The 19,852-nt window shown below is 37.8% G+C and overlaps 1 protein-coding gene across 2 annotated transcripts in view; it reads right to left on the minus strand.

The window, feature by feature from the left end:
- Positions 1–19,852, minus strand: part of LOC107741999 (centrosomal protein of 95 kDa) — a 189,746-nt gene that overhangs the window by 127,566 nt on the left and 42,328 nt on the right. Inside the window, exon 7 of one of the 2 annotated variants that reach the window (XM_016554849.1) lies at positions 17,924–18,102. In XM_016554849.1, the coding sequence (XP_016410335.1) occupies positions 17,924–18,102 (179 nt within the window). Of the gene's footprint in view, positions 1–17,923; positions 18,127–19,852 lie in introns of both variants that reach the window. The other variant, XM_016554846.1, reaches the window with a different exon arrangement.

The raw sequence follows: 19,852 nt of genomic DNA on the forward strand, positions 1-19,852 counted from the left end.
ATAATGTGTTTTTTGAACATTAAAGCATGTCAACATATTCTGTTACACCAAATACACAACATAATGATCTTTTAAATAGCATCATATGACCCCTTTAACACACACATGCACACACATATCTATTGTCATACAGCAGTGGTTCTCAAACCTCTCCATCAAGTACCCCCAGCTCTGCACATTTTGTATGTCTCCCTATATCTGACACACCCACTTCAGGTCTTGTAGTCTCCACTAATGAGCTGATGAGTTGAATCAGGTGTGATAGATGAGGGAGACATACAAAATGTGCAGGGCTGGGGGTACTCCAGGACAGGTTTGAGAACCACTGATCTAAGTGTTTAAAACATGCAAAGTAGGATTGACAACTGTTCCCGTATTTAAGTAACATGCCATATTAAATCCATATGGAAAGCAGTTTATCGTGTCACGCCCAGTTTAGGGAGCTAAACACTCTCACAAAAAAAAAAAAAAAAAACCCACCAAGAGCACCCCGGATACAATAGGTGCCACTGCACCTTCGGTGCTTGGCCCCTAATAATAATAGTAAATGCATGAATATTTAAATCTGGTGCATTTCGTAGGTAGTTTAAACCAATGTTTTTATGTTTAAAAAGCCTATTACAATTATGCAACCTGGTCTCATAAAAATACGTTCCTCTTGGTACTTTTCTGCAACACCGTTTTATTACGTACTTTACTGCACGTTTCGCCGCAGTTTCAAAGAGAAATTTCCACTGAGTGGTGCTAAAACGGGTTCAATACGTGAACCCTGGCACGTTTTTATTACGTTGATATAGGTATGTATTACTGTGTTTTTATTACGTTGCTTCAGATAGGCTACGTATTGCGGCAGTTCAGAATTCAAATGTCCCGGGGACTGTCGCTAAAAGTTAATGCTCTATCGTGTTGGAAATATGCCCTACACCAAACCCAACCCTAAACCTACCCGATAGTGTTAACAAATGCAAAACTGATATAAAAACGCATTTGTTGATGCACCTGTAAATGCGAAAAAGCCGTTTCCATTGCAGTTTTGCGAATTATTCCTTTTTCGCATTGCCTGAAAAACTACCTCAGGCACTTTTGCGAAATTGACGCGTTTCCATTAGGCGTATTTTCAATTCGCAATTTCAATTTGCGCAATTTGAATGGTAATGGAAACGCGCCTAGTTAACAAATGCAAAACTGATATAAAAACACATTTTTTGATGCAACCGTGCCATTTTAACTTCCTTATATGCAGATTTGAACTGTTTTGTTGAACCGTAGTTACACGGGATTCGAAACGGAGCTCCTCACCTCTCAAGTACATCTCCGTACTCTGTGAGCTACCGAACAAACCTACCGTCTATGGAAACCCATAGATATGAAGCTGGATATGTGTGATGTTAACATTCAAAAGCATCAGTTTTCAAGTCTCCCAGCATATTAAAATTGTTTTTAAAGTCATAACATAATATTCTTCAAGTAATTGTGCAAAATTTACGCTTTATTAATCGAAACTCTGTAAATTTGTGTGAAAAGGAATAAAAGGTGTCAGAGTTTTACTGCCTCTAGTGTTCATTTCTTTTGGAAACTGCAGTGATATGTACTTATTGGTACGTATTTCGCGTCTCGCGAAAAAGTGCACCAAGGTAGGCTACGTTTTTGCCATGAGACCAGGTAGCAGACAACGTGACAATATTTTTGGTGAGTTTATAATGTAATAAATTTCTCATAATGTAATAATTATTACATTTTGAGCTCAAGATATTATTACGTTTTGAGAAAATTATTACATTATGAACATTTTATTACAATAATAATGTAATACTTATTACATTATGTGCAGTTTTTACATTATGTGCAGTTATTACATTATAAGTTGCTACAATGCTGTACAGTTGCTTTGACACAATCTGTATTGTTAAAAGCGCTATATAAATAAAGGTGACTTGACTTGACTTGACTACTGGTGCACATGTAAACATAGTCACTGTTAGGACAATCGAAGCTAATTATTCCTAATATCGCACCATTTTGTGCAGAACTCCTTATTTCCATGTCCAATTGCTGGTTCTTTGTTTATGCGTACACCACGTGGAATTTCTCTGACCTTCACATATTCACACACAGTTGTTCCAAGTAGTTGTAATCTCATGATTTTTTTGATGATGTTGTCTATAATGTTTCAACAATTCTTTCAAATCCTGTAAAAAAATTTTTTTTATAAAAGTACGCCCACAATATCTTGTTCAGTGAACGAATGTGTGTTGGCCTGAGTGCTAGTCAATTAGTGAATCTTGGCAATAACATCTACTATTGTTTTTTCGTGAGAATGAAAAAAAAAAAATTTTTTTTAGCACTTTAACATCAACCCTGAACATGGCTCAAGAACCAGGAAGGAATGAAATTAGTTTTTTGTTGTTGTTGTTGTTGTTGTTTTGTTTTGTTTTTTTGAAACCTTGAACAAATCTTGTACAAGAAACTTGTAAAATCTGTTTTAGGTCCACATTTGGAAGAATGTTAAAAAGTAAGTAAGATTGCTGTATTGTTCATTGATATCTGTTAACTGCACTTTAAAGGTCTTTAAATGTTGACATTTCAGCTTATGTGTACATAAAATGCAACTGTCTGCTTTTATCCCCTAAAAAAAATAATGTTTTAAAACTCAGAGTATTTTGTTTTCCATTTCCTTTGCCATAAGTAACATAATAACATAAGTATATTTTTAATTACCGTATTGTCCCGAATATAAGACGATGTTTTTTTCTTGGAAATACATCTGAAAAAACGCGGTCGTCTTATATTCAGGGTCTAGACTTTGACATGTCAATAATACACCCACAACAATAATAATCCACCTTATTTTTCCCGTAAGAATGGGCATGGCCATTTGTGTGGCTTCCGGTCTCATCCGCGTCCAGCTATATTTAGCTGTACAAAAAAGCTTAATTTGCTGCTTGATATTGCAAATTGGTGTGGCTTACCATATTATTTTAATGTATTATCTTAATTATGAACACATTGGTTTGTAGTGCAATCAGTTTTACCGTTTACTGCACGTTATTCTTCTCGTTATTTCCCTACCGCGGCTAATGAACCGGAAGTCTCGTCCATAGGATTACTTCTGCATTGAAGAATAAGATGGATACTGTAATACTGTAAAATAAATGTAAATGTTGTTTACAGCGGTAGCCCTGTAAAAATACAGTAATTGGCTGGCAACCCAGCTGCCAGTATTTTACTGCATATTTAAACCTATCTACACACATTTTTGACCATTACCCTGACATAAATACCTTATACCATGCATTCTGTCGGCTTGTCTGGCTATGTGACAGGAAAGTGTCCTTACTCTCGTATTTAAGTGCACCCAACCATAGCAAGCATTTCATGGTAGGAGAGGAGAAAATATATTGCACACTGTCTCTTTCTTGACTAAAGAAATGATCAAAATTTGTTCTCATCTCACTTGAAGTAGAAGTGGTACAGTCAAAATGTTGTATCCATAACTACATGCAGATATATGCACATATAGTCCCCGAGTGGTGCTCAAGCACCTGCCCTTTGGCCTCTGACTAGACAAGTGCCCATTTTGTAAGTAATTTTAAAAACATTTTATATTTTAGTTTTTATTTAATTTGGCACATGGCATCAATTAAAGTCAAGTCACCTTTATTTATATAGCACTTTATACAATACAGATTAATTCAAAGCGGCTTTACAGTGATAAGAAAATAGCGATTCAATAATGCCAAAAAATTCAATTCTACTGTAAAGAAGCTCTAAAAGACAATAATAAACAGTCATTATACAGTTGAAATCAGTTCAGTGTTCATTCAGTTCAGTTCAATAACTGTGTAAAGCCCATCAATTTTGGAATTAGTTTAATCTATAAAGCTCTGGAGAAAACTGTGACGTCATCATCCAGCTCTGTTCAGAACTCATTCAATAGTGTAATTAAGCCAATAATATTGCCAAAGCAATATTGCTTTGCAAGCCAAAAGCGATAGTGGCAAGGAACCCAAACTCCATTAGTGAGAGAAATGGAGAAAAATAAAACTTTGGAGAAACTAGGCTCAGTTGGGCGGCCAGTTTTCCTCTGGCCAGATGAACCAACATGATGTGGCTTAATTCTGGGCTGCATCACAAGTCACGAAGTCAGTTGTGGATAGATATCTTTCAGACTATTTCAAGAGTGCTTTTTTCCTGAATATCAGAATATGCAAATGTGAACAAACAATAGGTTAATTATATTAATTGACCATTATTAGACACAACATTGTCAATTTGGACTGTTTTTGTTCTATTTTGCCAATGAAATATTTCCAAACGAAGTAGAACTGTTGTGTCACCTATCAGAATGGTGTTTTGCTCTCGAATGATTCAGTGTTTTTTGAACGAATTGGGTGAGTCAATAATCCATTCATTAAGTCAATGGTCACTTGCTTCATGAATGAGTCAGCTGGTTTGAATGAATTGGTTAAATTAATCATTCTATTATTCACTTATTGAGATTTGACATACTGGTGGTTTTAGTTTCATATTTAAAAGAATAATTTATTTCTCCCCAAAATTCCATATTTCTATATGTAAAATATTTAGAACATTAATGTCTAGGGCTGCCCCCTAATAGTCGACTATTCGTTAGTCGACCAGAAGAGGCTTGGTCGACCAAAATTGTATTAGTTGCGGGAAAAAATAAAAATTAAATAAATAAAATTCTACAGGCGAAATCACGCAGTCCATGATGGACAGATTGTTAACGGCTGGTCTATGTGGTACTACAGTACATAGCGCAGGACATCCAAACGCTCACCTATCATTCATCGACCTCAAATATGGCTTATCATCTGAAATATTTAAGTATTAGCAACTTCACATGGCCGCTCAATCTAATGTTAACCAAGAGAGATTTGCGCTATTCAGTGTCTGTGCGGAGTGTGTAAACTGAACAGCAGCGTGCATACTGCAGAACAGATGGAGGCGCCGGTGCGCTCACTTGCTCTTAAAGGGGTCATATGATGCGATTTCAAGTTTTCCTTTCTCTTTGGAGTGTTACAAGCTGATTGTGCATAGGCCCATTTTTGCTCATACAGATAAGAGTAATACATCTTTCAAATTTGTAAAGACTCTACGTTTATTTGTGTGCACTCACAATAAAAACAAATCGCGCTTTTGTGAAATAATGAAAGCAAACAGGATGCGCTTTCTGGAGGCGCCGGTGCGCTCACTTGCTCTTAAATTACTGGCCATTTTTGCTCATACAGATAAGAGTAATACATCTTTCAAATTTGTAAAGACTCTACGTTTATTTGCGTGCACTCACAATAAAAACAAATCACGCTTTTGTGAAATAATGAAAGCAAACAGGATGCGCTTTCTGCCGTCTCGTTCTCTGTGAACTTGGGCGCGAAACTCCTTGTATATCTTTACCTTACGGACAAGAAAAATATTTCTATAGAGAGTGAAATGTCTACTTTCAAATTAACCAATCCAAATGGAAAACAAATATTCTCAGATTATGTAATGAGTCTGAAACATGCATACAGGCGCAGCAGTACTGCGGAGATGATGAGTCAGTGCCGCCGACTTCATCTCTTAAACCGAAAACAAAGAAAGCACCAGTTTATAAAATTATTAAAATGTTAATGCAGACTCCTTACTGTTTTTCACTGACACATTCATAACCATTACTTCTGCCGGTGCGCTATGGCAAGCTTTATTCCTGCGCTTGAGCACATATTAGGCTACGTAGGCAATTAAAGGCTCATAAGCCTTTAGAGGCCTGCACCAGAGGTGTTAAAGTCCTATTGTAATTGGCATGTTTTATTTTTTTTTTGCTATTATTATTATTACTGCGAAAAAAATTTGTAGTGATGGGGCTTGGGCATGGTCGAGGGGTTCTATACAAGGGCGTGTCTACGTGGTGGCCAGGGGTGGCACCGGCCCCCCCTGAAATTTGGCTGGCCACCCCAGGTGCCCCCCCTACCAGATGTCTTGCGATAGGCTTGTTTTTAGTAAATTTCTAACTGCATCTGGCAGGGGCGGATCCTGGCATGTGTACGATGTATTATAACATACATCGTTCCGCAAACATTTTAAAATGAATTTTAAAACACCCCTTTCCTAGGGTATTTATGGAAGTGGCACCAAACTTCAGTCAAATCATGTCAAGACAATGAAGATGCTAAATCGCAAAAGGGATTTTTGATACTGGTGTTGCCATGGCGACATGATAAAGAAACAAAAAGAATGAGAAAAAGGGAGTGTCTCACATCTTCTGCTTGCATCCTGTGATTTTCATCAAACATCATATATATGTTTGGTTTTGTGGGTTGATCACTTTGATGTGGCTTGTATGGGTCACGGTTGTAGCGTCACCAACTGGCCCAAGGAAGTAGGGCATTTTTAACAAATATTTTTCTCTTTCTCTAAATTGCTACAGATGTTTTCATAATAATGACAATAATGTACAGGCAATACTGTTGCCATGGCAACACATTAAACATTATTATCCTTTTTATGTTGATTCATGCCCTTTAGACGTTCTTGGCATTTTCATTGTCTTTTGTACACTTGTCAGAGCAGTTTGCTATCGTGACTTGGCCAAGGTTCAAACATAAACATGAAGAGGGTGCTCTATAGCAGTGGTTCCCAAACTTTTTGAAAGCATGGCACCCCTTTGTAGTATTTTTTTTTCCACGGCACCCCAACCCAATTAAAATAAACGTACATGTGTAGGCTACATACATGAAATTAAATCCAGATGAGCAAACAACAAATGAAGCATAAACAGCAGCATGAATTTATTATGAATGTTGGAACAAAACACATTTATAGATTGATACTTAACTCTTTAAATAATAATAAACAACTCAAATTAAATGTTTTCTTTAGTTTCTCATTTGATTTGTTCAAACCTTATAACTTAAAAAACGGCAACAGCACATTGACGGGCGCATTCTGAGACAGATGGGTAAAATTTAGGGTTGTGACGGTGAGGAAGAGAGGGGGGTAGTTTTCCTTCCATTTTAAATAGCTTGTAAAAGCGCCCTGCGCATTTTACTTTCATTTTTAAATTAGCGCCAATTCCACGTCAAGCAGTTGTTTGTTTTTAGTTCGTTTTAGTTTTCCCTCTTTTCCTTACTTTCCTTCGCTTTTAAATAGCTTAAATGCGCTGTGCGCATTTTACTTTCACTTTCAAATTAGCGGCAATTCGGTGTCAGTTGCTTGAATTAAATTCAAGCAAAAACAAAATACAACGTAGAACATAGAACTTTTATTAACAAAACGAATAAAAATACACCATGCTATACGCCTAATATAAAATTAGGGATGCACCGATACCACTTTTTCCAGTACTCGCCCGATACAGATACTTTTATTTTTGGTACTTGCCGATACAGAGTACCGATACCGATACTTTTATTGCATTTGTACATTTTTTAAATATTGGGTATAGAAACCAAAACTTTGTTTGAATATGGCGCTTATCACATGCTGTGTGGTATCTGCGTTTGGTATCGGGGCATTTTAACGAGTACGAGTACATGAGCTCAGTATCGGTGCATCCCTATATAAAATAACAAATAACTTACACAAAGTTTAGGTAGCCTATACAAAACTGAAGATCAGTAAACACTGTGGAACCAAATAAATAAGAAACGCTACGTTTATTAGCAAAACGAATAAGAAAGACACGGCATACTTGATGTAAAATAAAATAAAAAATACACAGTTTCAATAAATTTAAATCAGCAAACACTGTGGAACCAAATAAATAAGAAACGAATGTTTTAAAAAAAACTTCCAATATCACCTTAGACAAATGGCAGAAGTCAACAGGCTTTTCAAAATTCAAAATATTTTTAAAACAGGCGCTTTTGCATGTAGTTTTGAAACTCTTCTGCCATCGTCTTGTCTGTCTCACTTCACTCTTCTTTGTCAGCTTCTCCTCACATGATAAATTAAATATGATCTGTGATGCGACTGGTCATTCGGCACGCTGCATTGAGCAGCCATGTTCAGTTTTAATTTTAGTGAACTAAAAGATTTTTATTACTATAAAAAAAATCAAAATGACGGTGGGGGCGGTGGGCAAGTGACATAACCGGTGTTGCGGCTTCACACCGGTAAAACCATCAACACCTTCTATAGCAGCAACACGAATTTCGTGTCCTGTCAATCACTGCGTGAAACATAAAATTGAGTGTGCACCATTACAAAGGGTGGAGCAGCAGAGCGGAGCGGACGGGGCGATTCTCTCCTGAGAACAGTCCAATTGGTGGTAAATACATATTTAAATTAATAATTCATACTAAAGTATGAAATATATCTGTGTTTTTTCACTTATTTTAGTTTGGACATGCTCATATGTTGATGTTTTGATATAGCCTATTTTTTAAATATATGCTGTAAAAGGTTATTATATGGTACGATAGTATTTTAGGTTGTTTAAATTGGAAAAAAGCTAAGATTCTGCGGCACCCACTTTGGGAACCACTGCTCTATAGCACCACCTAGTAAATGGACATGTTCAGGGTACTCTGTAGCACATCCTTTTTCAGCTACAGTCACCAAGCTTTGCACATACAGTGGGGGAAATATTTATTTGATCCCCTGCTGATTTTGTAAGTTTGCCAACTTACAAAGAAATGAAGGGTCTGTAATTTTTATGGTAGGTTTATTTTAACGGATAGAGACAGAATATCAACTAAAAAATCCAGAAAAAACATTATATAAAGGTCAGAAATTGATTTGCATTTCAGTGAGTAAAATAAATATTTGATCCCCAAGCAAAACATGACTTAATACTTGGTGCAGAAACCCTGCAAGCACAGAGGTAAGACGTTTTTTGTAGTTGGTCACCAGGTTTGCACACATCTCAGGAGGGATTTTGATCCACTCCTCTTTATAAATCCTCTCTAAATCTTTAAGGTTTCTTGGCTGTCATTTGGCAACTCGAAGTTTCAGCTCCCTCCACAGATTTTCTATAGGATTGAGGTCTGGAGACTAGCTAGGCCAGCACTTTCTCCCAAGCCTTCTCTGAATCATTTAGATGTTCTTTGGTACATGAGCTCAGCATCAGTATCGGGCCCGATACTGAGCTCATGTACTCGTACTCGTAAAAACACTTCGATACCAAAGACGGATACCTCATGAAGTCATCGACAGAACTTTTAGTGCACAGAGACTCCGGCAGCAGCAACAGGATGTCAGGCTCAGCAGTTTTTAAATATTTCAAAATTAATGATGACAACCCACGCATGGCAGACTTTGCTCCGCAAAAATATCAAGAGGAGGTACAAAAAGCAGTACTTATAATACGAGTAATTTGATAAAACATCTGAAACTGAAACACAAAAGTGAGCATGGAGAATTTGCCGCTAGCAGTAACGTTAGCACTCTGCAACCAACCCTGCAGCAAACTGGAAAAATAAGAAAATGGCAAGTAGATAACCCGAGAGCCAAAGAAATAACAGAGCTGCTTACCAAATTCATTGTTCTTGATGATCAACCGCTTTCAGTTGTTGATAATGTGGGATTTCGTCGCCGCCTTAATGTTTTGGAGCCGAAGCATGAGATTCCCAGTCGCTACCATGTCACAGATGCTGTATTGCCACAAATTCATGATGCAGTGAAAAAGCACATCGTGAGCATGTTGCATGACATAAAAGCAATTAGCTTTACCACTGACACTTGGAGTTGTAGTTTAAATCCAGTGTCTCTCATCAGCTTAACAGTGCAATGGATAGATGGCGATTTCATTCTACGACAAATCACGCTTCATGCAAAGCAATTTCGGGGCTCACATACGAGTCGAGCGATAGCGAGCATATTTGAGGAAATGCTTGTGACTTGGGCAAATTCCCAAAAGTTCTGTCCATGTTCTGGTCCGTGACAATGGCAAAAACATGGTAAAGTGCATGGAGGAGGCCAGAGTTTCTAGTCTTCCGTGTGTGGCACATACTCTGCAGCTGGCCGTCACTGAGGGTCTGCTATCACAGACCCTCTGTGACGCTGCTTTACGGAGGCTGTGGGAGTTGGGCGCAAAATAGTTGGCCACTTTAAACACTCCAACCTGGCATACTCTCGGTTACAGGATATTCAGACACAGCTTGGTCAACCAATAAAAAGACTCGTTGGAATAGCACATTCTACATGGTGCAGTCTCTGATTGAGCAAATACGGGCGATTGGAGTATGTGTGTCTGAAAACGAGCTCCCTGCCACTCTAACTGCAAACCAGTGGAATCTTATGGAGAAGATGGTAAATGTCTTGGCTCCCTTTGAAGAAATGACTCATCAAGTGAGTTCTTGCTTCAGCCTCAGATGTAATTCCTGCTGTCACTGTGCTACAGAGACTGTTGCTGAAACAAATGGATGAGGACCACAGAATCAAAACAATGAAGAGCACTTTTGCTTGATGCTTTGCAGAGGCGCTTTTCCAACATGGAGCAAAACCCGCTTTACTGCATTGCAAGTTTACTTGATCCGAGGTAATTAATATTTTTGTGCTCAATTTTAATTAATTCATTAAATTAATTTTTTGCTAAAATTTTAATTATAAATTAAATTATAGTTAAGCTATAAATTGCTCATAATATTAAAATATAAAAGATTAAATGTTGGGGTGATGGATTCAATGAAAAAAAATGCAAGAGTAATTTAAATTTCTTCTTCTCATATTTTTTAACTGCACAGAACAAATGCTAATGTCATCATTGTTTTTTGTTCAAGGTATAAAGGGCGATTCTTCTCAAACACAGACAATGCCAGGCAGGCCAAAGAAATGTTGATACTGGAGCTGCAAAAATGTCTATGGGAGAGACAGCCACACCTGAGACACATGACACACCAGCTGACAAAAGGTCTCACAGCGACAAGCCAGGTAGCAGTCTGGACAGTGTTTTTGAAGAAATTGCAGATGAATGTGCATCTACATCTGAGAGCAGAGCTCCAACAGCCACTACCATACAACTGGAAGCATACCTTGGAGAGACCACAGTGCGTCGTTCAGAGAAACCCTTCATGTACTGGGCAGTTAAATAATCCCCGATTTCCTGCTCTGGCTCAAATGGCACAAAAATATCTTTCAGCCCCATGCAGCAGTGTGGAAAGTGAAAGACTGTTCAGCTCAGTGTCACACATTCTGATTGACAACAGAAGCAGACTTGTAGCTGAATATGCAGAGATGCTTCTGTTCCTGCAAAAAAACCTGCCACTTACTTTTGAAAAATAATCTGAACTGATTGACTGCCTTTTGTACTTTTCATCTTGCAAAAATTATTGCAAAAGCAAAAACAGTGTACAAATGAGGAACATCCTTAACTAATGGCTCATGAACACTTACACTTACAATTATAGTGTTGCTCACCGTGATTAGACAGTTCACTGTTATATTTCACTGTACACTTTTGATTGTTACACAACATTGAACATTGTTACACAGTGTTATGTTATAAACATTTGTTCAGTGAAATTAGTTTGTAGCTTTTTGACAGGTTGATAAAGAAATGTTTATTTATTTAATTATTTTTATTAATATTATTATTATTTTATTATGCCCTTGGTTTTATTGTGAAAATTATTAGATACTGTGAAAATTGTTTGTACTTTTGACAACCTTGTGACAAGCAGAAGAAAATTGTTTGAGTTACATTTATTCATAGTTACTGAGAAGCTGTCCTAAAATTATTAGTTTCACTGTGTCATTACTTGGAAAACTGCCACATCCCAAAAAACAGGTATCGGTATCGGCGAGTACCTGGAAAAAATATCGGTACTCGTACTCGGTCTTTAAAAAATGGTATTGTGCATCCCTAAATTTCAGTCTATTGCGGCGTAGTGTGTTATAGGGCTGGGCGATATGTCAAAAATATCTTATCGATAATCGCCTTTAAAAATATAGCGATATCCGATAATATCGTCTACCTAAAACCCACCTCCACCACGCCCCATCCCCGCCAAGACAAGATTGCCGACATGCACCATAAACACACACCATGTTCAGTTTGGTCTTAATTATTGCCACAAAGTTTGGTTTTACTTTTCTTAGTTTGTGATTAAACTAACAGAAAACATTAGCTTTGCTGTTATTTTGGTGTTGCTAATAATTTCCACTCTGTTCTTATCAAGAATAAAATATGTTTCTCTTTCTTTTTGGCATTATCGCCTGTGTAGACACATTTCATGATGGTAAGTTTAATTTCCTTGATTATAACAATTGCAGTATTGTTTTTAAACTTGTAGTCAAGCTATAGCGTAGGCCTATTTGATATTTATCATGTATGACTAAAATCATGCAGGGATTAAAAACGAATTCTGAGCAAAAACGTTTTTTTCCCCTTTCTGGTAGCCTACTAGTTCGGAGGTCTCTTTTGGCCCGTTTTTAACGAAATAAAAATAACTGATTTTTTTTTATTTAGAAGCAGGGTAATTTAAATTTCATTTTTGTATTGTAATTTTTATAATTTTTATTTTATTAATCAAAATACAACGCCCACAATATAATATTCAGTGTTGGGCTGCCGAAACTCCGAACGCGTGCATGTTGAGAGGCTAGCTGAGAAGCCTACTTATGTCTTAATTAATTTGGAACAAAACTAAAAAGTTTTGTTGCAAACGGATAAAGAATTTATAGTGCTATATTTCAGCTTAATTAAACATAATTATATTGTATACACGGTATAAAAAAATCTGTAAAAATATTGCACTGAAATGTGTGCTGAAGGAATTTGCGTATTTTAATTATACCGGTCATGTTTGTGATTTTTCATCATTATACAGTCTGTTTAAATAAAAATTCAGAAACACATGCAGTGCTACTATTTGTCTTTTTTCTGTTTAACTTTTATTAAACTGCAGATCAAAATAGAATAGGCCTATTCCCTAAATAAGGATAAATTATATTGGAACGCATCTCCAAAATAATCGCATACAGATGCACGTTGCCATTACAGTAGTCAGCGCCGAACAACAGGCAAATAAAATATAAACTGAGGTTACAAAAGTTATTTATGGGATATTTTGATATAATTCTGTGTGTATTTGTCCATTCGAATGTGTAAGAATGCGAGAAAGAGAGCTCAGACCAGTGTTCGTGTATATGAGAGGCGGCTTTTGTGCGTGTGCTTTGTGTGTGTGTGCGCAGCACAGAAAACAGCGTGCGAGTGCAGAAGTGAGTTCTATTTCGTCTTCTTGCAGTGAATCTTTTGAAATCACAATAAACGCGCATACAGAAATTGAGAAGCAGAATCGAAATGTAATTTTATAACAAGTAATTTGATTCCTGACCTTACGCATTTGATCTGATTTCCGAAATTGGAATAGCTTTTCGATTCCCAACCCTCCTACTAAATTATTTCATTCTTGCATGCAAAAAGACCTGTATGGTGACTATGGGGCTATGTAAAATATTTTTTGCAACTTACTAGGTTAATCATTTGTCATTTTTTTCCCCGATAATGCCGATAATAGTCTGTTACCTGACTGTTGACATCGACATTGCGATACTTACAAGACATCGTCGATATACGATAATATTGTCATATTGCTCAGCCCTAATGTGTTACCAATGTTTTGCTTGGTGACTGTGGTCCCAACTGCCTTAAGATCATTAACAAGCTCCTCCCGTGTAGTTCGGGGCTGATCCCTCACCTTTCTCATGATCATCCTTACCCCATGAGGCGAGATCTTGCGCGGAGCTCCAGACCGAGGCCGATTGATGGTTGTTTTGCATTTCTTCCATTTTCGAATAATCACACCAACAGCTGTCTCCTTCTCACCAACCTTCTTTGCTGATGGTCTTGTAGCCCATTCAAGCCTTGTGCAGATCTACAATCTTTGACAGCTTTTTGGTCTTGCCAATGGTGGTGGGAGAGGTTGGAATGGAAGATACAGATTGTGTGGACAGATGTCTTATACACCTAATGAGCTGACATTAGGAGTAACTTCTTAAAGTGGCAGGACTAATCTGTGTTCCACATGGGCACATAACCAGTCTGTGGGAGCCAGAATTCTTGCTGGTTGGTAGGGGATCAAATACTTATTTCACTCACTGAAATGCAAATAAATTTCTAACCTTTATATAATGTGTTTTTTCTGGATTTTTTGGTTGATATTCTGTCTCTATCTGTTAAAATAAACCTACCATAAAAATTACAGACCATTCATTTCTTTGTAAGTGGGCAAACTTACAAAATCAGCAGGGGATCAAATAAATATTTCCCCCACTGTATATAGATTTCATCAAGCTGACAACTTTCAGACCATAGACATTAGCTCCACCCAACAGGAAGTCGACCATTTCGTATTTTTTAAAAACGGCATGCTGTGGAATGTGAAGTACTCCTCCTAGGGGACTCTTGTGACTGCCATCAAACATAAGGAAAATCATGCCAAAACACTGAAGACCCTTTGTCCCCCTGTGCCAATTTCTATTTTTATTTTTTCAAGGTTTATGGGCCTTTTGAAGCCCTTACCATGCCCATTAGGGCCGGTCAAAAGCTGGGACCCGGGCATGGTAGGGGGCTCATTAACGCCCCCTGGAATGCAGTCAAAATATTTTGTGCATATATTATGCATACTTGCATGTATATGTACAAAACTCTGTACAAAATAAAGATCTCATCAAGCCGAACAAGTTTCACCCTGCAACTCATATGCTCAGCCGAACAGGAAGTCAACTATTCTGGGTTTTGAGAAAAATGCATGAAGACACTTGAAGATCCTAAATTTTTGGATATCTTGAACGGTGTTGCCATGGCGAAGGATTAAATTAATGGCATAAAATAGAAACAGGAATTGTCTTATGTTTTCTAAGTACATTTGCCTTATGTTTTCTCTCAGTTTCCATAAGTTAGAACATTCCATAAGTTGGTTTTCAAAGTCAAAGACAGTGGGCCTCCTTTCTGACACAACGTACACAATGGTGCCTCCCCACCCCTCTAACCCCCTAACCTTTTACTAATTTTAAATAGTAAAATTGTACTTTTTTAATTTTCATAATTCACAATGCATGTATATAGTGCAACAACAAAAACTATAAAAAGAAAAAACACATTTGTTTATATGATTTTTATACAAATAATCACAATTCAAGCTGCCATACCAAACAGGACGTGAGGGAGATAGGCAACAGACAAAACCAGCTGCCTTGCCTTGACTATACAGATCCATTCAGAATTACTAAACCACTGACCCGCGCATACTCTAAAACACACTTCTTCGGCTAGTATCAAATTATAAAATGTGGCACATTAATTTTGATGACCACACAAATATATTGAAATGTGCTCATGCAAATCATTGGTGCAATAGTGATCAGTGTGCCAAGAACACATAGTTTCTTTGCGCATCAATAATAACAGACTCACGCTTGCCTAATGTATGACTCCTGTATGTAACTGCAATCGTCTTTACCTTGGCTACAATTGACATCCTTCAAAAATTTTCTAGCGTGCCACTGGTTTGCTTTATCCAACCATCATAGTTTATGTATCATATGCTCATGCAGCGGTTGGGTGTTTTAAGTCTATTTCACGCAGCGTGATGAGAAACAGAATACGCAGAGGTCATGCTTTGTAGCCAAATACATGTTAAAATAAATAACTTACTGAAATCTGGACATGAGTCAATATTCTCGCCCCCTCATCTCTGATGTAATTGGACAGAGTTTAAGGTTTAAAATGATCTGATCCTAGAGCGGAAACAACAACGTCTCTTTTCTAAAAACCTGCTTCTTTTTGCTTTTTAAAGTATTTGTTCAGTTATAATGTATTGATTGAAATTATTAACCACGGATTAATTAATTTTTAGCACTCTTCGTGCCTCCCTGGCATGCCCCATACTTTGAAAACCCCCGAGTTAGTATGACAAATAAATGCATAGAATCAGTTGATATGTACTGTACTGTGTAATTTTTTACAATTATTTCACAAATGCTTATAGCATTTGCTTATTATCTAATGCTTATAGATCATTAAAAGTTTTATATAACCTTCCCTTTCTATGTGTGGGTCTGTTTCACACTCTTGAAGCTCTAGAGCTCTAGCGTCTAAGAAGTTCTAGCGTCATCGCTGATTGCAGCTCTATTTTATGCTATTGTAACTGCAATGTATATGGATTTTGATATATTGTAAAATGGATTTTGTTGATACTGATTTCATTTAATTGATATAACATCCCTATTAAGTATACTGCTAATAGGTTGTTTGCAATCACGTGATTCTGATGACGTGCGAAATGCAGTTGGAGGACAGGAAGTGATTTTTCTCCATAGAAATCACTAGCAGAAACTCCAAATGCCAGTGTTTTGCGTTGTTTATGGATGCTCAAATCGGACAAACCGAGAAACCACAAGGAGCTTTTATCGTGTACAAAAATGTGTTGCTCATAAGGGGGGAAAATTCAAGAATTTGACTGAAAAACGCTGGAAAAAGTGGCTTGTAAACCTGCGTCTGCGGTCGGGAGGAGCGGAGCCGGATAATGCTCGTGTATGCAAATGGTTAATATAAGATATAATAATATATTAAGATATTAATAAAGAAATATATAAATAGATACAGGGTGACACAGTCAGAATTCACTGAATGCTAAACGCCACACATAGACACGATGTAAATAAGATATTGTTTGCAGTTCACGGAATCGTGAGATTGCGATAAATTGAAGCGAGTGAGCTTTTTAGTGATTAACGTTAGATGAAAGCGCTATTTGCTCGCTTTCTAGGCAGGCTATAATCGATTCAGAATTTAAATAAAAGTTGTTTTACGTGCTGCTAACAGGACCAACAGCCACATACCCTGTACATTCAGCAAAGTTTCAGGAGTGACATATATCCCGCATCCCTCATATAAATACGGGATTCACTTTCGAAATAGCTTGTTTACAATCAGGGTTAGTTGCTTAGCCTATATCCATCGCCTCAATGGCAGGCAAGTATTTCAATTTAGTTTAAAAATCGCTCCTCTTTATAACATAAGGATCACGTCCAACATGTTGTGATTATCAATACCTTTCTCTTGTAATAGCGTGGTGAATGAAGAGAGATCCCCTCATACGATTGTAAGGCGGGTTGGGTGTGCAGCAATTCAATGAAAGCGCTATATATATATAAATAAATATATGCATCATGCCTAAAACAGTAGCCTACATTACAGACTTTACTGTATCTCATCCGTTCTTTTTCAGTCACTCCTGAAACTTTGCTGCATGTACAGGGTATGTGGCTGTTGGTCCTGTTAGCAGCACGTAAAACAAAACTATTCAAATTCTGAATTGATTATAGCCTGCCTAGAAAGCGAGCAAATAGCGCTTCCATATAATCACTAAAAAGCTGTCACTCACTTCAACTGATCACAATCTCACGATATTCCTTTATAATCAGATTTCGTGCGTCATCAGTGACGTCATGTGCAAACAACCTATTAGTGTAAGAAATTAACAGATGTTCAACAGCATGCAACTTTCCCATTGACATTTTAGAGTAACTCATAATAATTGGAGCACTAGGATTCATATACACAACTGATTACATTTTGACATCACTACCAGGGAACAACCAGATTTTTTGTAAACACTCTTTACTTGTGTTGCTGGGTTACTGGTTTGTGTTTACACTGGGACAACAGGTTAATTCAATAAGCTCATTTTTGGGAGCTATCAGCATATCAGTGTGCATGTGAACATACTTAATGATTCACTTAATACAAACAATTGCCAAGACACCCACAGAAATTCCTCAGTTTTTAAGTGGACAATCAACAATTATCAATCATTTAGCTTTTACTCATGACTATCATTTACTGAGACAAATACATTATGACGATACTGAATACATTTCTATGACGACCTGGATAGCAGAGAATCTGTATGTACTGCTAAAAATGTAGCACAGTAGTTGTGCATGAAATCTAGTGTTGAATTAAGAGTTTTACCTCGCGACATAAGTTTTCTGGTTTCTGTATGGTCTGGTCTTCAGAAAATGGGGCTGTGTCAGTAGAGGGAGGGGATCTCTGGGTGGTGGTCTGGTAGGGAGGCTGGAGAGGAATGGCAGGCCAGAGAGGTTCTTTCAGGAGGGTGGTCCGAGTGCTCACTGTGTTTTCAACGGTTCCCACTTGAGGAAGGACAGCAGCCAACACATTAGGAAAAGTTGCATAGTGTTAGCTCAACATCCCTATATCTGTTTTTGTCTGAAAGGAGGCTTTATATGTGTGCACTTTAGATGTGAGCTAGGGTGCATCAAAAGACCAACATTTAGCCATATATCTAATGCATGCCATATCAACTAATATATATTGTGGCCAAATTTCATATTTTAAATTGTATATTTGTCAGGTCATCCACACCCGAGAAATGAAAATTACATAATATTATGCAGCTTAGCATTTGCAATTCAATAAATAAAAAAATAAAAAAACTTTTAGCATTATTGTGCTGTAGCAAACATATAATACAGCTAGTAGTATATGACTTATTACATTCTTTGAGAGTAAAACATCAAAAATAGGCAAAAATCATTGTAATTTCATACTGTGCAACAGTGAAAGTCACCATACTCGGTAGTAACCCATACTCTGAATTTGTGCTCTGCATTTAATCTATCCAAGTGCACACACAGCAGTGAGTAGTGAACACACACACTGTGGACACACACCCAGAGAAGTGGGCAGCCATTTTTGCTGCGGTGCCATGGAGCAATTGGGGGTTCGGTGCCTTGCTCATTTTTTGTTTAATTTCTTTACTTATTTACCCACGGTCACCGCCATTTTGTCTTGAATGACTGTGCAGAGTGCGCCATCAAGCTAAGTGTGGATACTGAGTTGCCGTTCATTCACTCCACACACCTACTGGGTGTCCGATACTGGGAATCGATACTGCAGCCTTCGGGTTACAAGTCTAACTCTCCAACCATTAAGCCACAACTGTCCAATGCCATTTTGTCATGAATGACTGTGCAGAGAGTGGTGTCAAGCTAAGGGCCGATTATCTTGATGCAGCCAGATCAGAACAGCATTATCAGAACACTCTGCAGGTGGTTGATGCGGACTGGAAACTGAGGCATAACCTAAGGAAAAAGACCTACATTTCCTGCCGGTACCCGAGAAGTCCAACGCTCTAACTATTAGGCCACAACTGCCATGTGTCCTAGTGTACATGTATCAAGCTCTCTTGTGTGCAACGTTCTTCTTCCTTAGGTTATGCCTCAGCTTCCGGTCTGCATCAACCACCTGCAGTTTGTTCTGATAACGCTGTTCTGATCTGGCTGCTGTAATCAGCAGTCAGCTTGATGCCCTACTCTGTACAGTCATTCACGACAAAATGGGGGTGGGAGAGTCAGACTTGTAACACGAATGTCGCAGGTTCGATTCCCGATTCTTGTAACCGAGTTTGATTCCGAGTAATGGCTTCCCACTGCACCGGGTGTGTGTATGCCCACTTGGATGGGTTCAATTCAGAGGACACGTCACGCTGTCACTTAAAGAAAAGTAAAAAAAATATAAATAAATAAAATTATTCAACAGTGCCAGAAACTGGTTATTATTATTTTTGGGCCAGTGACAATTCTGTCAACCCAAGTGTCTTTCATGCTGACCCCGGGCCATCGGGCAGTTTTTATTGTTGAGCCCTAACCTTGAATAGCTTGTTTGAGTGTATTAGGCTTAGAGTTAAACTCTAACTGTGCGTTCACACCGCCGCCGTCGAGAGCGTCAAAAATCGCTCTGGCCGCCCTGCCAACAACGCTGTAGAAAGATTCGTGGACGCTCTGACATAGATCCGTCGATCGAATGCTTATCTTGTATTTAAAGGGGATGCAAAGCAAACAAGCTTGTTGATCTTGTGCAGACTGACCACAAGGAGGGTAA

The sequence above is a fragment of the Sinocyclocheilus rhinocerous genome, unplaced genomic scaffold (genome assembly GCF_001515625.1).
Source record: "Sinocyclocheilus rhinocerous isolate Xijiao unplaced genomic scaffold, SAMN03320098_v1.1 scaffold312, whole genome shotgun sequence".
Classification (NCBI taxonomy): Eukaryota; Metazoa; Chordata; class Actinopteri; order Cypriniformes; family Cyprinidae; genus Sinocyclocheilus; species Sinocyclocheilus rhinocerous.